A 19,499-nucleotide genomic window follows, 5' to 3' on the forward strand; every position below is an offset into this window, starting at 1 on the left:
GTTTATAGTCTTAATTGAATACGATGGACTATTTATTTATTACCCACAAGGTTACCTTTTTACTGTACAAGATAGACAAACAAATCCTGGGCCATAGAGTCTTGATACCAGCTACATTGGACCCCAAACAAGCACAAAGTATTGTTACCGGAAAGATAGCTCAGTTTTTGTCCCCACACTGTCATTTTGTCTTTTAGTCCTTCTTGAACATTAGTTTGTATTTTGTAAAGGCCAATAAAGAAGTATTTGTAGGTCCTTTGACAACCTCTCCTTGACATGGGAAAGAGAGGTTCCCAATCTTTCCCTCGCTTGCCAGGGGAACTCCTGGATGCACTAAAGCCATATCTCAATTTCTTAAATTGATCAAGTCAACGTTGCACTGTTTATCAAGCCCTGAGTTCTTGTGTGACTTTCCAGTTAGTAAAACTGCGGATGGGGAGAAGCTGTGCACCTGACTGCTGAAATGAGCTGGAGAAGAATTGTGGGGTAGTGGCTTTTTAAGAACCCTAGAAACTTCTTTCCAAGCCAGGTGTGGACAAATTTTGTTGACATCCCTGACATTTACTTGAAGATGGGATGGGTTTGAGGTCTTACAAAAGAACATAACGAAAGCATCAATAGCAGGCATATGAATGTTGTCATACGTTTTGGTGATTTAAGTCGCTGTGAAGTAATCTTGGATTTTGTTGGCCACTAAATTAGAATAATTTTTCTAAAATCAGTTTAACATTAAAAGAATAGCTTAATACAGTATCAGTTTAATGCTAAAGAGTAGCTTAATACAGTATCAGTTTAATGTTCAAATATACAACAAAATATTTTTTGGAAATAGTTGAAATATTTTAATCTCATAATTGCTGGTGGTTGCTTTATCTTTGAAGGTGGTATTCTGTAAATTTAGGGTAAGTATTCGTTTAAGACAGTTCTGCTAACAGAAGTGGTAATTATAGTATGTGGCTGAAGCATGTTGATTACTAGAGATATAATTGGTGGGAGCGCAGATGTCTGAATAGAAGTACATGTTTCTACCTGTTGCAAACATAAATACACAGGTAATTCTTCTACTTTAGTTTAGAAAATACATGTGGTTTTGAATGCCCACTAATGGAAGTTGTTTTAATGGTGTAAAATAATATTTTCTGTGCAGTAATATGTGGAAAGAGTTTGATTAATTAGGATGTGAAGACATTAATCATATTCATTTACAGAGCAATACTATCCCTGAGTTTTTTTATGCCTCCTGGGCAGGCAGAGGTTCTCTTCTAAGTCCCTGTGCATTTGCTCAGCCTGAAGATACACTGGGATTGATTTCAGCCTCAATATATCACATCACGGCTGCCCTTTCCGTTGGCACCAGTACAAGGGACAAAAAGTGGGTGGAATAGGGAATGGCAAGGGAAGAACAGAGCTTAATCATTATTGTGTGCTTTCTCAGGTCACGCTCCTGTCTCTTTCAGTGGTGTAATGTTGTGCCTGTAAGTGAGGAAGTGTATTATAAAGCTACCATTGTTGTCAACGGTCAGCCCTAGACGACTGCCCCCTCTCAATTTCTTCTCTGCTGCAGTAGAGTACAGGATCCCAACTAAGACACTCTTATTTTCCTAAGCATAAGTCCTGACTATCTCCATGATTATTGCTGGCATTTGAAGCCAATCAGAAGGAACTTGAGAACTGAAAATAAGACCAATTGGGTGAATAGCCAGGAGGTTCTGACAATTCACCAAATGGTGTGTGTGAGAGAGGATGGACAAAATGAAACTAATTCTTTGTTGAATTATCAATATTTATTGAGCAAGAGACATATATAAAGACTGTTGCTTAGGAATGGTCTCTGCCTGAAGTTCAAAATACTTAATCATGCAGTACATATTCCAGTGTAGTGTTGTAGAATTGTTGGCTAAATTTAGCCTGTCGTGTCGTAACTCTTACCTGATTGCTTGTCCTACGAATTCATTCACTACTTACATAAACGTTTGAAACTAAGATATTAATAAGCCTATGAAGGCAACACAGCAGAATTTCACTAATCATGTTTATGAAATTGTATTAAAGTAATTTGGTTTGATGTGTAATAATTTGGAAAATTAATTAATTATTTTAAAAAAGGATGCCGCTAGAGTCTGAATCATATTTAATTTGATGGCTTGGGTCATCTGATTGTTTCTCCACATGCCCGTGGTCATGGTTTCAAATATAGATCTGGGTTAGGTGAAGTGGTCACATTAATACTTTGCCATTTATCCACCACAGTATGGTTACACTCATTCCATATTTCAGAACAATCAAAATAATTTGTCAGTTGGTTCTTCAGCCTCCATTATGAAGTAAGTTTTTTGCCTCCCATAAATAGAAGATTCTGAAAATACGATAGGTATGTGTGTGCTTTAGATAGTTTTTCACAAATACATAAGATTGGTGCTAAACATTTTTGGGAAAGGTTTTAATGTTCATTTTCACTGTTTGCTACAACATGATAAAAATCACGCATACAGCTGTCTATTCCCATAGTATGAGGCTCAACTTTCATCGACATCATGCAAAATGTGATGTGCAATATATATCAGGAAGAGTTCAATGTCTGTCTGGATCACGCCAACAATATATGTGGAAGTCAAAATATCAAATTTGCTTGGACTTGTTCTTTAAGCAGAGATTAACTAAGGTAAACATGTAAATCTGTGTTTAAAGTCTCTCCCCCTTTTTTCTTGGTTCCCAAGGCAGCAGGAGCAATCTGTCCTCTTGTCTCCACTGTTATTGCTTCCTCTACTGACGGATGTTTAGACCATTCACTAGATCGTGCCAAGTACAGGGCAAGTGAAATGCCTCAGGCTTTCTTATTCGATATAATCCATCAAGCATATCATCAGGTAAGAATTTTGGCAATTAAAAAAGAAACTTACTCTTCTCCTCCCACCCCCATACTGTAAGAGGCAACTGACTTGCAACTGACTTTGGAGAGTGAATTAGTAAATATTCATTTTAATAAATTATATTTTTTGGTTTTTTTGTCACCAAATGGTAGCATTTTGTATAATTATGTTATATTTCATATACCAAACTTCCACAAAAATATCCACACAAAATGGATGAAAAGGTTTATGTGTTGGGTGTATACAACCTACACCAGTCTCTGTGGATTCTGCAGTCAAAATGGACAAACACTTGTGCTACTACTGGTAAGTGCGTCTTCTCTGTACCGTATTTTTCGCTCCTCTTACATTTTAGGAGGAAAAAAGTGCGTCTTATGGAGCAAAAAATACGGTATTTTGATTGGGGAAGGTGAAACCAGAAAGCACCCTATGTGGCTGCATAGAAACCTCAGACTTGTGCATGGCTGGGATACAGCCTGTTGTAGAATGATAAAAGTCACATCCAAGGCTCTGACCAGTTTCATCTCTGACCACACACTCCACTGGCAGGTGGCTTCTGGAAATTTGCCCATGATGGAATTGCCCTCTGACTGAAAGAGTGACCCATTCCACCTGCCTTTAAAATAGTTTTTAAAATACTGGTTGGAGTTATACTCTACTGAGTTTCTGAAATACAAGCTCACAGCATGACTGCTACACCTATTTTCACATCTTGGCCACTGGATCACACACATCTAGTTTCTCTTTGGTCATGTTTGATTTTTGATGCGGTGCATCTTCCTTTCCTGTGGAAGCACACCATATTGGTAACCAAATGTGAAGACTAACAAGGACCCTGCATTTAGGAGGAGGCAATCTCCTCTTTTCTGCTTGTTCCTATTGTAACATCACCCACAGCTACAGGAGAGTTTGACTTAGTAAGCAACAGTATCAAACAAGAAATCCTGTTTGCAGGAAGCTTTAGCTTATTTCCCTCTCTAACTCCCAAAAACCAGTACTTACTGCTATCACTTTAAAAAAAAAAGAGGTATTGAAATTCTGTATTTGTTCCAAGTAAACTTAACTACTGCTCACCATCTCAATCTACCTCATACTGATTTAAATTTTGCTAGTAATTTTGATCTTAACAAACATTTTGAGGAATTTATGGACAGCTCATTTTCCTGTTGCTTTTCTGTTTTTCAGACTTTCTCCCCCCTCCTGTAATTAAGAATATGTAGAGGGAAAGCTACTAATTGCGACTGATGAATTTGCCTTGCTTTGAAGTATTCCAGAATGTCTCAGATGCATTACAGGAGGGATTCTACCATTTTAGGAGCTATACTGTGCTTACATAGTATAGTTAGAATTGAAAGGGCTTTAACAGCACTCTGACAATTCTCCACTGGCACAGTTAACAAAGGACAGAATTACAGAAGATCTTGGCTCAGGAAATAATCTAGCCCTTTCTTGACATAACACTTTCAGTTTATTGAGAGTAAATTGGCAAAGTTACATAATGTTAGGCTACTGTCCTGTTGCTGTGAGGCATTATACTAGAAAATACATGTTTAGAAGGAGTACAGTTACAGCTGTGCCAGCACAGGAGTACGTTCATGATGCGTGCTTGCAATGTTGGCCAAATCTGAAACAGATATGATAATCTCAGTATTGATACTGTTAGGTGAGCAACTGCTATCATCATCTGATGTGGCATATAACAGTATAAAGCAGAAAATTATATGGATCAGGGTGGCTTATTTGGACCTCTGCAGTGATTACTATGGTGGCACAACCTGATGTTGGCAGTAACATTTCATCACACATATGCAACTGATACAGGTCTATTAGCCAAGCATTGACTGCACCTGGACTAGGGTGCTCAGTCAATCTGTACACAATTGCGGCTTTGTATATTTGTAAAGCTTGAGAAACAGTAATTTAAAATGCCACGTTGTATATAAATTCTGTAGGCTACAATGATTTTTGTTTCAACATTGTCTACAGTGCAGTGACTATGACCTGGATTATGGAACAGAATGTTTGCATCTGGCACTAAAATACAACAAAACAAATGCGAAACTTATTGAAGGGCCCCCTGACTTATGGAAGGTAGGAACAACATTTTTCTTTAGTAAATGGGAAGCTTTGGAAAGTTGATGATAGTTACATGCTTGCACTTCTGAAAAATATTGTTCAAATGTTACAAACCATGAATGCAATTTAATTATAACAAGCTGTATATCCATGTTGGAACTTTTAAGATGCCCAACTCGCTTTTCACTGCCACAGATGAATGTAATAAATCTTCTGCAATGTAGAATTGAGATGCAGGTTGTTCCTTGAGATGCCTGATCCAGCTTTTCTTAGGAAAACCCATTCTCCCCTGGTTTTAAGTACCCAGGCAGGATTCAAGAAAGGAAGTTTATGGAAATGGCACACCTTTGGTAGACTTCTCTTTTAGCTCATACAGAACGATACTCTTCAAATATTCTTTTGAGATTTTGAGACATATCGATTATATACACAACACATTTTGATGTGTTTATATTAAACACATCAAACATATTATATATTTTAATATGTTGAATTGAGGTAATAATACATAAAAACACAAGTTACAGGAGAATCCAAGCCTCCCTGTTCTCTTTCTAGTTCTCCTGGCCAAGTCAGCTTCCTGGCATGTCATTCTGTCGTGTAATACTCCACTCCACCTGCCGAATGTGTGGATGGACACAAGTGTCAACAGCAGCCCCAAACAAGTTTTCTGGAGGGGCGAGGGCTGGGCCAGCCAAGTATTGTTGGATCCCAAGCCCCGTTGCTGCTTCGGTTCTAGCCCGACGCAGGCTTCTTCCTCCACCACCTCTTGCACTTGCCACCATGTGGGTGGATTTGGATTGTACCCTTAATCTCTAAAAAACAAGAATTACTACAATATCATTAAAGTATGTGACATAATTATAAATGAATGGAGATACATTTTTTAATAAAAAAAATAATGTATACATATTGTGTTAAAATAATTACTAGGACTTATCCTTCCACATTTTTGTTGTTATGTCTATGCTAAAATCATACTGTAACAACTGTTTTATATATCATTCTGTATCACTATGCAGTATATTCAGTTACATTTGTTACACCCCCCCCCCCCCACATAATAAATAAAATCTGTTTTGGTAATTTCTCTTTATTTTCTGGCGTCAGTTTTAAGCATGTGAGGTTCAGAGCAATCTATTTGTTTCACTACCAAAACTGACATAAGAGCTCTCCTCTATGAGGTGTCTTGTTCAAAGAACACTCCTGCCCCAAAGTACTTTTTAGATCAGAACTAGTAATACATTAAAGGTATTACAGCAGGAGGATTGCTGTTGTTTTTTTAAAAATAATAATAAAAGATGTTAACTCTAGATTTTGGGAAATAATGTAATTATCATAGTAAGGGAAGCAATATAATTATCATAGTAGGTTAGATGAACTTCTTGACATGAAGATACGCAAATGGTAAATTTACTATTTCACTAACACAGAATAAAGGTGAGCACTCTTAGAAAGAATTTGGTAGACATATGTGAGTAAACCAAATGCAGCAATTTTTAAAAAGAATTATAAAATTAATACTGAACAGATTTTAAAGCTTAATACAAATATGCATTTGGAGGATCTTCTGATTTACATTTTTTTCTCATGGCTTCTAGTGCTTTTTAAATACAATTTAGATATAATTAAATATAATACAGTAACTTGGAGCAGAGCTTTCAGTGTGGCTGTCCCTGTTCTGTGGAACAACATTCCTGTCAAGACACAACAGGTATCCACTATCTGCACTTTCTGGAAATAACTGAAGACCTTTTTCTCCCAGCAAGCTTTCCCAGCTGAATGAATAGGTCTCTAACTTATGCATCCATTCTGTGTGTTTTTTAAAATAATATTTTGTGTTTGTGTGTGTTTTAACTGTTTTTCAGTTCATCCATTATGCTTTGTACATAGCCTTGAGATGGAAGGCTACTAAAAATAACAATAATAATAAAATGACAATATTATGTGTTGATGGTCTTTCAGTGTGGAAAATTGTCTTTAGGTACTGTGTGTGTGTGTGTGTTATTAACAACTTATGGAAGAACTAATTAGGTTTATCTGTCCTTTAGGTGACCTACAAGCGGGATCTGTATGCGGCTGATTCTTTAATTAAGGGTATGTGCTTGTCCTTGAGTCCGCAAGTTCATATAGTCACCAAGGTGAAACCACATTTTGTGTGTGAAAACACTAGAAATTAAAGTTGACTGGTAAAATAATAAAACCACGTAAATAGCTTTAGCTTATTCCTTCAATCATGTAAAGTTGCATAAAGGAACCAGGCAAATGGAAAATAGGCCTTAGGCACTGTCTCTGATTCAAGTCAGACAATGCTGACCTTTCAACCAAAATGAAAGCCTATCCAAGGGGAAAACAGAACTTCAGGAAGTACATAATCAAGACAGTAGTGAGGACTTCATTGTTCTGTGGATGGGCATTGCACCAGCAGGGAGATCCATATGGCTGGTGACACTACAAATCATGGTTGCTGCTAAACAGATTTAACTTGTATTGGCTTCTATTTCAAGGCTCTAATGTGTAAAGGTGCCTTTACAGATTCTTTCTTAGTGAGAAGTGTAAACATTCACCTTGCCATCACCTTGCACCTTCATATTTCACCACAACAGATTATCACATCTCTTTAGTGTTGCACTCCACATTTATTTGAGACAGATCGGCAACATTAGGGCTTTGATTCTGACTGCTTTGGCAGCAAGTCCCAACTCATCAAATCCCATCTAGCACTGTATTGCCAGCTCTATATCATGGAGGGACGTGTCTTTGGGATGTTAGACTACATACAGCACACAGCTTGGTAAAGTCAAGACTGGATGTCAGTCCACATGGAGAATCAAGGCAAGCCAAGTGGGAGAATCTAGTTTCAAAATTCAGTAACTTCCCAGGGAGCAGTGCTGTGGAGCTGGTCTTAGAGTCACAAAGGTCTGCAGCCAGGAGGAAGAAGAAGAGGAAGAAGTCCTAGCTGGCTGGTTTGGATAGAAAGAGATCTCTCTTTCTCTCTCCAAACTCCTGACAAGCTGCTGCTGTTCCTCATAGGATATGGTGGTAGCAATCAGTGTAGCTTCTTAGAGAAACAGTGGAAGAGAACCACCTGAGCCTGACTGAGCTGCTTTCTCATCTGCAGTGTCTGTAGGGACTTGTTCTGTGCAATTCCCTCTCCCTGCAAAGGGAAACCAGCCCTAGGAGCCATTAGTGGATACACTATGGTTCTACCACACTGAGGCCTTTTATTTTTCGTAACAGTATACAGTGGTACCTCGGTTTAAGAACAGCCCTGTTTACAAACTATTCGGTTTACGAACTCCTCAAAACCGGAAGTAGTGTCCCAGTTTGCGAACCTTACCTCTGTCTAAGAACAGAAGCCAAACAGTGGAAGGGCACCGACGGCAGGAGGCCTCATTAGGGAAAGCGCGCCTCGGTTTAAGAACGGTTTCGGTTTAAGAACGGACTTCCAGAACGGATTAAGTTTGTAAACCGAGGTACCACTGTATTCTGAAAACATTTGGACCTGATTCTTTAAGCGGTTTAAGTTTTAAGACTACTATAGTTTTCAGTGGAATGGCTATCGTTGAAAGTTAAACTTCTTTGTGAAGGAGATACTTAAACTTCACTTATAAATTAGAAGCAAAATTGGATCCTGTCTCCTCATTTTGCATATATTTGTCCATTTAGAAGATTCATGGGAAAGTGTGATTTCTGGTGCACTTAGGTATCTAAAACAATTGTAGCCGCTTAAATATGGGGATTTCCTATGTGAAGAACTGATTTACAAATAAATGCGGAACTAGTTACAATGAGCTAAAACCACACTTCGTGTTGTATGTTTACCTATGTATTTAGGGACATTCTCTCAGCAGAGCAACATTGTATTTGTTGTGCAGACTTGTTTTGCCCACCCACAGTTGCTGTGCAAGCTCAGACTAACAAGTTTTTAAACTGGTTAACAATGCCAAGACTAAAAAAGCTGAATTTAATTTACATAAACAAACCAGTCTGATGTGATACGGATTTTCTTATTCTCTACAATGAGCATTTCTTGGCACATACTGTACTCTACTAGTCACCGTAGTAGAAACTAAAAATATCCAGACACATCTTATGTTTTCTATTTTCTTCTTTACCTTCTTCTTTTGGTACAATTGGGTAGTACAGTTTGTTCAAATATTGACTCTATAAAGTATTTTCTGAAGTCATTCAGATTTTTCTGCTTCTGTAGTATAAATGTTATACCAGTGAGTAATCTTGACTATTAAGACTATTGAATTTTGAATGCAAATTCTTTTTTTTTGTTCTACATATATTTCCAACAGTTATCCAGCTGTAAAATATTCAGTTTTCTCTGAATATCTTATGGAAGTTAATGACATTTAAATATATTTTTAATTGCTGAGCAATTCTATGCTAACTTAAGACAGTTAATTGCAGTGGGTCTACACTGAGTACAGCATAGTAGGAGATCACCCTTTAAAATTATGTGAATGACTTCAATGCATGTAAAATAACAGATGAGATTAATATAGCATATTCCCTAGGTTGCTTGAATTATTCCAGATTTGTGTATAGGAGAATCTGTACATAGTATAAAAGGGAATTTGTATATGTCTCAAGCCACATTTCCTCAGTTCTTCCGAGCATATGCCTATACTTACTATAGCTCCTTAGGTGACATTTTACATAATGGCAACTGTCTTAGAAATGACTGTACATAGGTAGTGTAGCTGCTGTGTATAAATCAATAGGTGTGACAACTTCAGTAACTAGCCCAGCTACAGTCTCACTGAACCCTTGATGAGAATTATGAAAATGTAAATATTTGCACAGCAGCAATGTTACATGCCAACCCTAAATATAAATTGACCACAATGGGGCTTATTTCAATGTAATATATTTAGGAATGGGATTTTACAATGGTATGCAAGTGTTTGAAGTCGACCCATTTCTGTAGGCTATGTTAATGCAAATGCATTCCACTGTTTTATTGATTAAATCAGTGGTTGTGAGCTTCTCCTACAGAATTAGGATTGTATGTAGCCAAACTATACATCTTATCTTAAAGACTGTATGATGATCAGGTATAATGAAAGGGGGTGAGATTTGGCTCTCCAGAACTTGGATAAGAGACCACTAGGAGAATGTCATATATGTCACACTAGGGCCATACTAATATGACATATCCATGTGTTTAAATTCAGCTTGTTTCAATCATGTAAAAAGTGAGGATGTGGGAATCCAATGTAAAAAGGGAGGTGCAGTTAGGGGAGGTGGGGTTAACATATTTATAGATGTATGATCATATTAACTTTGTGATTTAATGGCCTCTTATTTTACATAATATAGTAGCTGATCAGTTTTATAATCATCTAAGACTATTTTGTATAGCAGTACAGTGGAGAAAACTTTTAAACATTAACCTGGTTTAAGTACATCCATTATTAGAAGATAAAAAGGTAAAGGGACCCCTGACCATTAGGTCCAGTCGTGACCGACTCTGGGGTTGCGCGCTCATCTCGCATTATTGGCCGAGGGAGCCGGCGTATAGCTTCCAGGTCATGTGGCCAGCATGACAAAGCCGCTTCTGGCAAACCAGAGCAGCACATGGAAACGCCGTTTACCTTCCCGCTGTAGCGGTTCCTATTTATCTACTTGCATTTTGACGTGCTTTCGAACTGCTAGGTTGGCAGGAGCTGGGACCAAGCAATGGGAGCTCACCCCATCACAGGGATTCGAACCGCCGACCTTCGGATCAGCAAGCCCTAGGCTCAGTGGTTTAACCACAGCGCCACCTGGGTCCCTATTATTAGAAGATAAGAGCTATCAAATGGTACCTAATGGGAAGCTAAGCAAGTTAGAGTCTTATAAGTACCGGCATCTGGCTGGAGAATGGCACTGCACAATCTAGTGAGTGTAAAATTTGAAGGATAGCTATGTTTCAGTTTGCATATTTGGTAGGTTGCATATTTGGTACTGAAGGTAGGTCCTTCAGTATACCTGAAGGAGCATCTCCATCACTCTGCCCGGACACTGAGGTCCAGTGCCGAGGGCCTTCTGGCGGTTCCCTCGCTGCGAGAAGCCAAGTTACAGGGAACCAGGCAGAGGGCCTTCTTGGTAGTGGCACCCGCCCTGGAACACCCTCCCACCAGATGTCAAAAAGAAAAATAACTACCAGACTTTTAGAGGACATCTGAAGGCAGCCCTGTTTAGGGAAGCTTTTAATCTTTAATATTTCTGTTGGAAGCCACCCAGAGTGGCTGGGGAAACCCAGCCAGATGGGCGGGGTATAAATAATATATTATTATTATTATTATTATTATTATTATTATTATTATTATTATTATTGCAAACTGAATCAAATTTCTCTCCCATTCCTGTTGGTGAGCCAGGATTAGGGAGAGTTATCATAGCAGGGATGGGAACCTGTGGCCCTCCAGAAGTCCCTGGACTATAATGCCAGTCATCCTTGACCATTGGCCATGCTGGCTGGGGCTGGTGGGAGTTGTAGTCCTACAACATTTGGAAGGTCACAGGTTCCCCATTCTGGTGAATCTGAGCTATGGCCCAGGAAATCACTGGGTTGAATCTTGTCTCTGCCATAAAGCCACTAGGTGGTCTTAAGGGAGCCAAATTTCCCCTCAGCTACTCATAATAACCAATACATGGCAGTGGTTATAAGGATTACAGTAAGATACAGAATATGAAGTACTATGACCACCTGAAAGCGCTGTGCAAACATTAAGTTGTTATTCAGCAGTTTACAACAAATAAATGCAAATAATATCTTGTTGTTTCCCAATGTGATTGATCAAATCACAATTAAGATATGACATTAAAGAGTTTAAAAGAAATTAGTATACCATCTGCTTTTAATTATGTGAGCAGTATTTGGTGATCTGTATTACAAATGTAATCCTACCTATGCAAATACAGCTAACAAGTTCCAAATGCTTTAGGAAAGCTTAGCTAAAGTTTTCTGCTGTAGGCAATATAAGCTGTTGATAAAGGACACATTCCATTCTTTTAAACTGAGCACTGATGTAGGTAAGAAAAATATAATGATCATTCAAGTACCAAACAATGTGGTTCCAATATGTTAAACATTTGATTCACTATCTTCATAAAATGATTTCTTAAAGTGTAATGGTGTTCCATTTTTTAGCTTTGTCTTTCTTTAACAACCAACGTTGGAAAAATAATAGAACATGTTTAATAATAATTTTAAAAAGCATTCTTAATGCTCTTGAAGTAAAACAGGTAAAAACTTGCTGGATGTGCAGACAATGTGGCGCATGTCTGTCTCTCTCCCCTTCTCATATTATTAGTCTGCAAACAGGGAAACCTCATCCTGCAGTTAGGATGACTCATTTGGAAAAGTAGTTAGAACCTGGATAGTACAAAAACATCCTGAAAAAATCTCTTTAAGGATTTCTTCCCCTAGGGCAACTATATATTTGAACCTCTAGTTGAAACATGTAAAGCTTCAGTCTCCCTTTCAGGGATACCTTGAAATGTGCATTCAAAAATAGGCGAAGAATGAACCTATAATTTTTAGAACTGTAGTTCTGCCTTGCACACTTGCTTGACTACTGAATTATGTGATCCCAAATTCTAGCAGTAATGAGAAATTAATGTTTAGCCTCACTTTTTTTAAAAGTGTTAATATATTCACAGTGGGGCTGCCCTCAAGGAATAAATCACTTATTATGCCCTGCTTGGACGTACTACCTCAATGTGCAGCCACATGCTCCTCCATTCAAATGAACATACTCCGTTTATATAAGTGGTATCTAACTTATCCCTAGTTGCACTTGCATTGACAGCAGCGCCCTTTCACCCTGCCACTTTTCTGGAGTGCAGGTAGCTTCTGCTCTGTTCCCACATCACAGGAATAGAGTGTGGGTGCTCAAATCCCACTTGAATTAAGTGAGTTGTGTAACAAAGGTTAATCATATATCTAAGTTTTTTGATGCTAAGTACACTTAGGGCTTTGTTCATTAATATTTCTTTACATAGAATGCAATCCTAGGTAGCCAATGAACAGGTGGGATGAAAAATGAGAGCACTGAAGTTATTATTTTTTGTTGTAGCTGGTCATATATTGGAACAGATCAGTTATCTGGGCTGCCTGTGAATTCATTCACATTCGATTATGTGAATGCTTTTCTCCTGCATACACGGTTGGCTGCTTAAGTTTACACCCAGTAGGTCAGTTCATATGCAGTGCCAAATCATAGTTATGCAATGTGGGAAGAAGCACACTAACTCTTCCTCTTGCACACTCCATGTAATTGGTTACGTTCCTGGCTTGAGGCAAATCATAGTATGCTCTTTGCATCCCAACTGGTTGGTGCTTGCCTTCCAAACCAAAATCATAAAGCATGGTTTGAAGCTTGTTTGCAATCCTGATTGTTTCCTGCAACTGAGGAAGTAATTAAGTGCAGTGTGTAGTAGGGGGGTGCATGGAACACAAGGCTCGGTCATGTTACATGGGATGACAGATGCAGTGGGAGAAATGCATACAGAAACAGTACAGATAAATCTTATTGTACGTATTATTAAGTTTATTTTTATTCCAGTTAGAGCAGCTTTTGCATTGTGGTTTTTACACATGCAGTGGTTTGTCAAACAACACAAAAAGGAAAGAGTAGGGAATACCCTTCCTCCCAAAGGGACCCATGGGATAAAACATGGGCTGTGTATGGTCAGTTCTTTTTTTCACAAACTTGAGCTGTCTTTGAGTTGGATAGGGATGGTATCTATAATAGTAGTCAGGAAGTTAAATTGACCAATCCTCAGGTTGCGGGGAGGGAGTATTTTCATGGTAGCTGATGATATGTCTAATCCTTTATTTACCCGTATATAACCCTTGTCATAAAACCTTATTTCCAAGTGCAGAAAACACGATTCCTCTTTCTATAAAAACAAACCCTGTCTAAAATAATTGTTTACTGAAATAAGTTAGAGAATTGATAATGATAACAACTGTTTTTCCTCTCTGTTTTAAATTTTCTTTATTAGACACTATATCACAACAAGTTTGTGTTCTCACTAATATGAAGGAAGATGCCGTGCAAGTAGGATTTCTCCTTCATGAAACACTGAAGAGTCATGTGAAAGTAAGTACTAGATTTTGATTCTCAACATCATCAACATAAGGAGAATTCCAATGTGAAAGATATGTAGAAGTATTTTTTTAGCATGCCACTAAATGCAGTGGCCTCCAACAATTTTTTTTCAAGGGATGATTATAGCTTGGGTTGAATTGGCATCCTGAGTTGGTTTTCCTTTTAGATTCCCAGAACACATACAGCTGATCAATCACTCTTTGTACCAGGGTATTTAATACATTGCTTCCTTCCTTGGGTCTTATTACAGTCAGTCAGGACAGTCAGATCAGACCAGTATTTTGAAAAGCGTTCTGCTTGGACTGGCTAAGGAGGCCTATAGCTGGGCATGAAATGAGTTTATGGTCTGGTTCCCATTAAACCATAGTTTAGAAATTTCCCACAATGAACACTTCTAGTTCATATCAAACCATTGTGGGAGCTGGGCCTGAGTATGCTTGTTCTGTTCATGAGTATGATGATACAAAGTGTTACTTACATTGTTTAAAAGTGGTAGTTAACACATGGATTCTTCAGTGGTTTGTGGTTTAAGACGCGCAGGATAACAACATTGTTTAGGGGAGTATTCAGTAATACAATCTTAATTTCCCTTTTCAGCTGGTTAAAGCTGTATCAACGTCCCTTTGCAAAAATGAAAGTCATCTACAAAATGTATTACTAGAACAATGCTACAACTTTATTTGCATAAATGTAAGTATTATGGAAGATCAAAGGCAGTCCCCGAGCACATATTTTAACTTTACAGCATCACTTAGCTGCATTGTCCTTGGTAAAATTGGCTTCCTTACAAGCTTCATGGTCTGTTGTCAAACTGATGAAACTCAGGCCTGCAATTGTGAAGGACAGGTTTTAGTTTAACAGAGCCATATGTCGTATGTAGACATCAGTTCTGTCAGTTTGATACTTGGACTGTTGACTCAGGCGGAGTAATGTTGATATATTTTACAACCAGATACATCCCATTTAAAGTTGTATTCATATTCTTAATATGTTGTAGAAAGTTATTCCTAAATTAGAACAATTATTGTCTTTTTAATTTCATTTCTTACAGTATTTCCACTATATTTACTATTACATGTTCATAAAGCCATAATTTTAGGGGAAACGGTTGTTTAAGTATATTTGAAAGAGTGTAACACACTTCACAAAATCCTTATTGCTTTTGATCCAAAAGTGTCTCTAAGATTTACCTCAATTGTAATCAGTATGACATTTTCCCCCAATCAGCAATCCTGTTTTTTTCATTATGCTGCAACTTGGCTTGTTTGTATGAGATTATTGATTTTATCAGAAGTTATTTATATGATTGTTAACATATTGGACAGATTGCCATTTAAAAATACATTTTTCTATTTGCTCTGCCGACACATTTCTTTGATGCACCTGATGTGTTGCCATGGCAGAATTTGTCTCTTCTACAGTGAAGTTACATTTGTTTGTGGCTCCATAAAAACACTTTTCTTTCCTTATGGAAATTTTTTTTGTCCATTACAAATCCGGAGTTTCTGTAACCCTACAAAGCACAGGAAAGGGGAATCCAGTTGTAATATTAGTGTAATACTACAAATGTATTGTTATTTTATTGGTCATAGCACCACGTCAGTGGAGATCAACTTCATAAAGTGCAAGGGGATAGGTCCTTCCCCTGAGGGATTTACAGTAACAAAAAGACAACAGAGGGAAGGGGAGAAAGTAGTAAATTAGGGAATAATATCCTTTTATTTACATTACATGTGCTTCATTTGTTACAGTACGGTATAGGCTTGAGGGAGGTGTGCCACAGCCTCCCTGAGCAAGGGAAGTTGATAGTGTAATTAAATAAATACATTATGCATCTTAAAAGCATTCTTCTTAACCGGAAATTTGTTCTTCTTTAGGATAACCTGTCTAACTTCCAAGAAACACATCAGTTAGTGGAAATACTTGAAAACACAAATGCTTCTGTTTTATACTCTGTTGTTCTTATCTCGGTAGGTTAATATATTACATTATTATATTATAAAGTAAATTTTCCAATACATCAGACTGCATATGAGATTCTGTTTTTAAGCATCGGTGTCACCTCTGTAACATGTAATAGATACCAAGTAGAGGCAAGTCAAAACTGTATTCTTTCTTGAATACTTATTGTAAGGGTGCATGGGGTGTTAGGGGAGGGGCAGTGCCTCTGGCAGGGGGCATATTGTGCTCCTTCTGGGATAGCCTGTCCACCTTTGGTCCGCACCCTGCACTCAGCTCTCACCTGTGACTCCTCTACAAAAATCTGGAGTGGAGCCCTTAAGAAGGTTGGATGGTGCCCTTTATGCCTCCTTCCAGCAACTCCTGCAGCCAAGCTGGTGCCAACCGTATTGCTCTGCTTTCCTTTGAACCACATCAGCAAGGCTGGGAGAAGGGTCTTGTCATCTGGGCAGGCCAAGACCTCCATACACACTGCCTAGACTTGCACCCCGGGGATGTCATTTCGGTCCTGCTAACATAGTGGTTGAGACAGATGAATGCCAACAACTTGTTGTAAAAATTCCATGCTTTTCCAGATTAGGATAGTCTAATCATATTGGTGGTGTGTATCTTGTCATCTCTAACTCCAGCTGAAATTTTAAAAGGAAATTTCTGAACCAGAATAACATTTAAAGCAATGTACTAAAATAGTAAGCAGGGTTGGTATGGTACTTTTCTTTGATAGTATTGGAGAACCACTCTATCTGCTTTGCAATCGTTTGCATGGTAAATCAGAAGTAAGTTCCACTGTGTCCAGTCAAGCTTGCTCCCTAGGAAGTGTGATTATGTTTTCATCTGTTGGCCAAACTAATCCGACTGATGGTGATGGTGTGAAGATCTGTGGCAGACCTGTTACACTTTACTAAGTCCAGGTGGCAGTGGAACCATCCTGTGGAAGCTGGTTGTGTGTGTATCCTTTTTGCTTCCTCCCATTGACTCCAGTTGATGGGCATTAACTATGCTAGATCTTGGGTTGAACTAGTTTCAGACTCAGTTTAGAGGCATGTCAGTGGAACAAGAGAGCTTAAGATTCTGTGGATCTTTGGTCACTCATGATGTGCCTCTAAACCACCCCATTTTTCATTCCACCACTGGTGGAGCACCTCCAGCAAAACATCAGGAATGGGAGAAAATTTCACTACTATCCAGGAAGGACCTCCCTCTCTACCAGAGGTCCTTTTTTTTTTGCCGGCAGATACTGTTAGGATCATTGGACTGCACCCTTAAATATAAAAAGTATAGAAAAGGATTTCACAGAATATTTTCTTCGGTGCAGTTTTAAATAGCAATAAATTGGCTTTCTTTCCTTTTTTATTTGTTTCTTGGGAATTTAATTTTTTAAAATTAGTTTTTCTCTTCTCTCCCTTTGTTAGGTATACTTGGATTTTTTCGAAAATGTGTCTTTTATCAGTGCAATGCAAAGATTCGCTAAATTTGCAAAGGAAGCGGAAAAGAAAAATATTTTGCTATATGGTCTAAGTATACATTACCAAAAGGTATGTAGCTGAATGAATGTGAAGTATCTGTGATTTACCTATTTATGAATGTATTTTTGTGACCCACCTGATTTGATATTTTAAAAAGTTTTTAAAAATCTGAAAGGTGACAAAAATACAACAACTGTTTCTTAGGTTGGAAAATTTCCTGTCCTTTTTTGTTGTTCTGCAGAATCCTTAATGTGGTTTACAGATATTAGTAATAAAAAAGTCCCTGCCCTTATGCTTACAATCTGAGAGACGTGACACAAAAGAAAAAGGGTTTAGGAAGGAGGAGAAGCCTGAACGTTAGGAGGAACACCTTAAAAGTGAGAGCAATTCAACAATGGAACCAATTACCTGGAACAAAGTGGGGTGGCCTCTCTTCACTGAAAGACTTTAAGCGGAGACTGGACAGCCAGTTTTTGAGGATGCTCTAATTCTGAATTCCCTACATTGAGCTTGGAGTTGGACGGGATTGCCTATGGGGCCCCTTCCAACTCCATGGTTCTGAGAGGAATTTGTGATTAAAAGCCTAAGTAGGTTTCTGAGAAAGCCATGTAATCCCAGTATAATGAGGGCTACAGGAATACAGTTCCTTCTGGCTCTGTTTATATATCATACTCTGCCTTGGGGAATTGTCATTTTAAATGTCAGTCCTTGAATAATTGCCTGGAGCCATTCTTGATGTCAAGTAAGTATAATTCTAAGTATAATGCCAAGAATGTATATAGTATGTCACAGAAACCAAGAAAGACAGGTCTTCACTAAAACTCTATGCTTTCAAATGAAATCAGCTTCATTGCTGTTGGTGACACTTGCTGCATTTTCTTGTGAAATGCATGAGGGCAAATCTGTGATGAAATAATAGTGCAGAAGCAGAGAATAAATCCTGAAAGGATCCAAGCTCAGCCTGACTTGATCACGTGCATAGCAATATTGTCAGGGAGTGCTATAGGACTGGTTGACGCATGAGGCCCTATGTGATTACGCTGGAAGGGAACAGGGTGTGAGGCTCAAAGCCAGGACATATGATGATATTTGTGTGGTTTATATGAATTGGCACCTCCACATACATTGCATATTGTCAGTTTGCTAATGCCAGAAATTGTAGCCGTAGCTCACAGAATTCAGCTATGCTGGATGTGTGACTACCAGTTCACAGAAATTATGCTTCCACACAAAACCAGTTGTTACCTTGGCAGCTTCTCCACCTTCTCTTTCACAGTGAATGGTTGATTCATATGTGAATCTAATCTAAATCATTAGGTACTTGTGCCAGAGGGCCTGCTGAGCTCTGTGTTTCCCTGTGCATCTCCACTGCTTTTTAAAGGGCATGTTCTTACCATTCATGCTACACGGTTGCTGCAGGAATTGCCATTTAAAGGGTGATGCCAGGGCTTACATTTAACTGTAGCTAGACTTGGTTAAGAATACTGACAGCAGATGTTTAACAGCTTTTTGAGTACCATACATTTTTATTTCAGTACAAACTAAAAACTGGATGCCTGATTTAGTAGTTCTTGTAAATGAAAGCTCTAGAAAGGCTAATCTCATTAAAGCTTGAAATGCTTATTCTAAAAAGGCAAAGTTTCCCTTTCTCAGTCCATTTCCAAGCGAGGGCTGTGTTTGTTCTTAAAAAATTCCGATGTTTCACCAAGGGTGGTATTTTGTTTTCAATTTGTGGGAGAACATTTCAATTTGTGGTTAATTTTTGAAATTACTTGTGTGACTACTTCAGGCATTTAAATACTGGATGATTCTTCTCTGATATTACCTTACTATTTCAGCTTTTGGCTGGGAAAACATTGAGGATTTTTTTTTGTTCTGGAAAGATAAATCAATTAACTGAGAGAAATGTTTTGCAAATAATCCTTCTCCAAGTGGAGTACATGAACCTATCACATTCTTTCTTCACAACAATCCTGTGAGGCAGAGTAGTGTGCCACAACATCGCCCACAGT

At 38.2% G+C, this 19,499-nt stretch overlaps 1 protein-coding gene across 2 annotated transcripts in view; it reads left to right on the forward strand.

Annotated features, from left to right (window-relative positions):
• CRPPA (CDP-L-ribitol pyrophosphorylase A) overlaps nt 1–19,499 on the forward strand; it is a 53,575-nt gene that overhangs the window by 15,571 nt on the left and 18,505 nt on the right. For both annotated transcript variants that reach the window (XM_035128980.2, XM_060280743.1), the window contains exons 3-9: nt 2,718–2,867; nt 4,857–4,961; nt 6,998–7,043; nt 13,956–14,053; nt 14,660–14,752; nt 15,940–16,032; nt 17,434–17,556. In XM_035128980.2, the coding sequence (XP_034984871.2) occupies nt 2,718–2,867; nt 4,857–4,961; nt 6,998–7,043; nt 13,956–14,053; nt 14,660–14,752; nt 15,940–16,032; nt 17,434–17,556 (708 nt within the window). The remainder of the gene's footprint in view (nt 1–2,717; nt 2,868–4,856; nt 4,962–6,997; nt 7,044–13,955; nt 14,054–14,659; nt 14,753–15,939; nt 16,033–17,433; nt 17,557–19,499) is intronic.

Source organism: Zootoca vivipara, chromosome 12 (assembly GCF_963506605.1).
Source record: "Zootoca vivipara chromosome 12, rZooViv1.1, whole genome shotgun sequence".
NCBI lineage: Eukaryota > Metazoa > Chordata > Lepidosauria > Squamata > Lacertidae > Zootoca > Zootoca vivipara.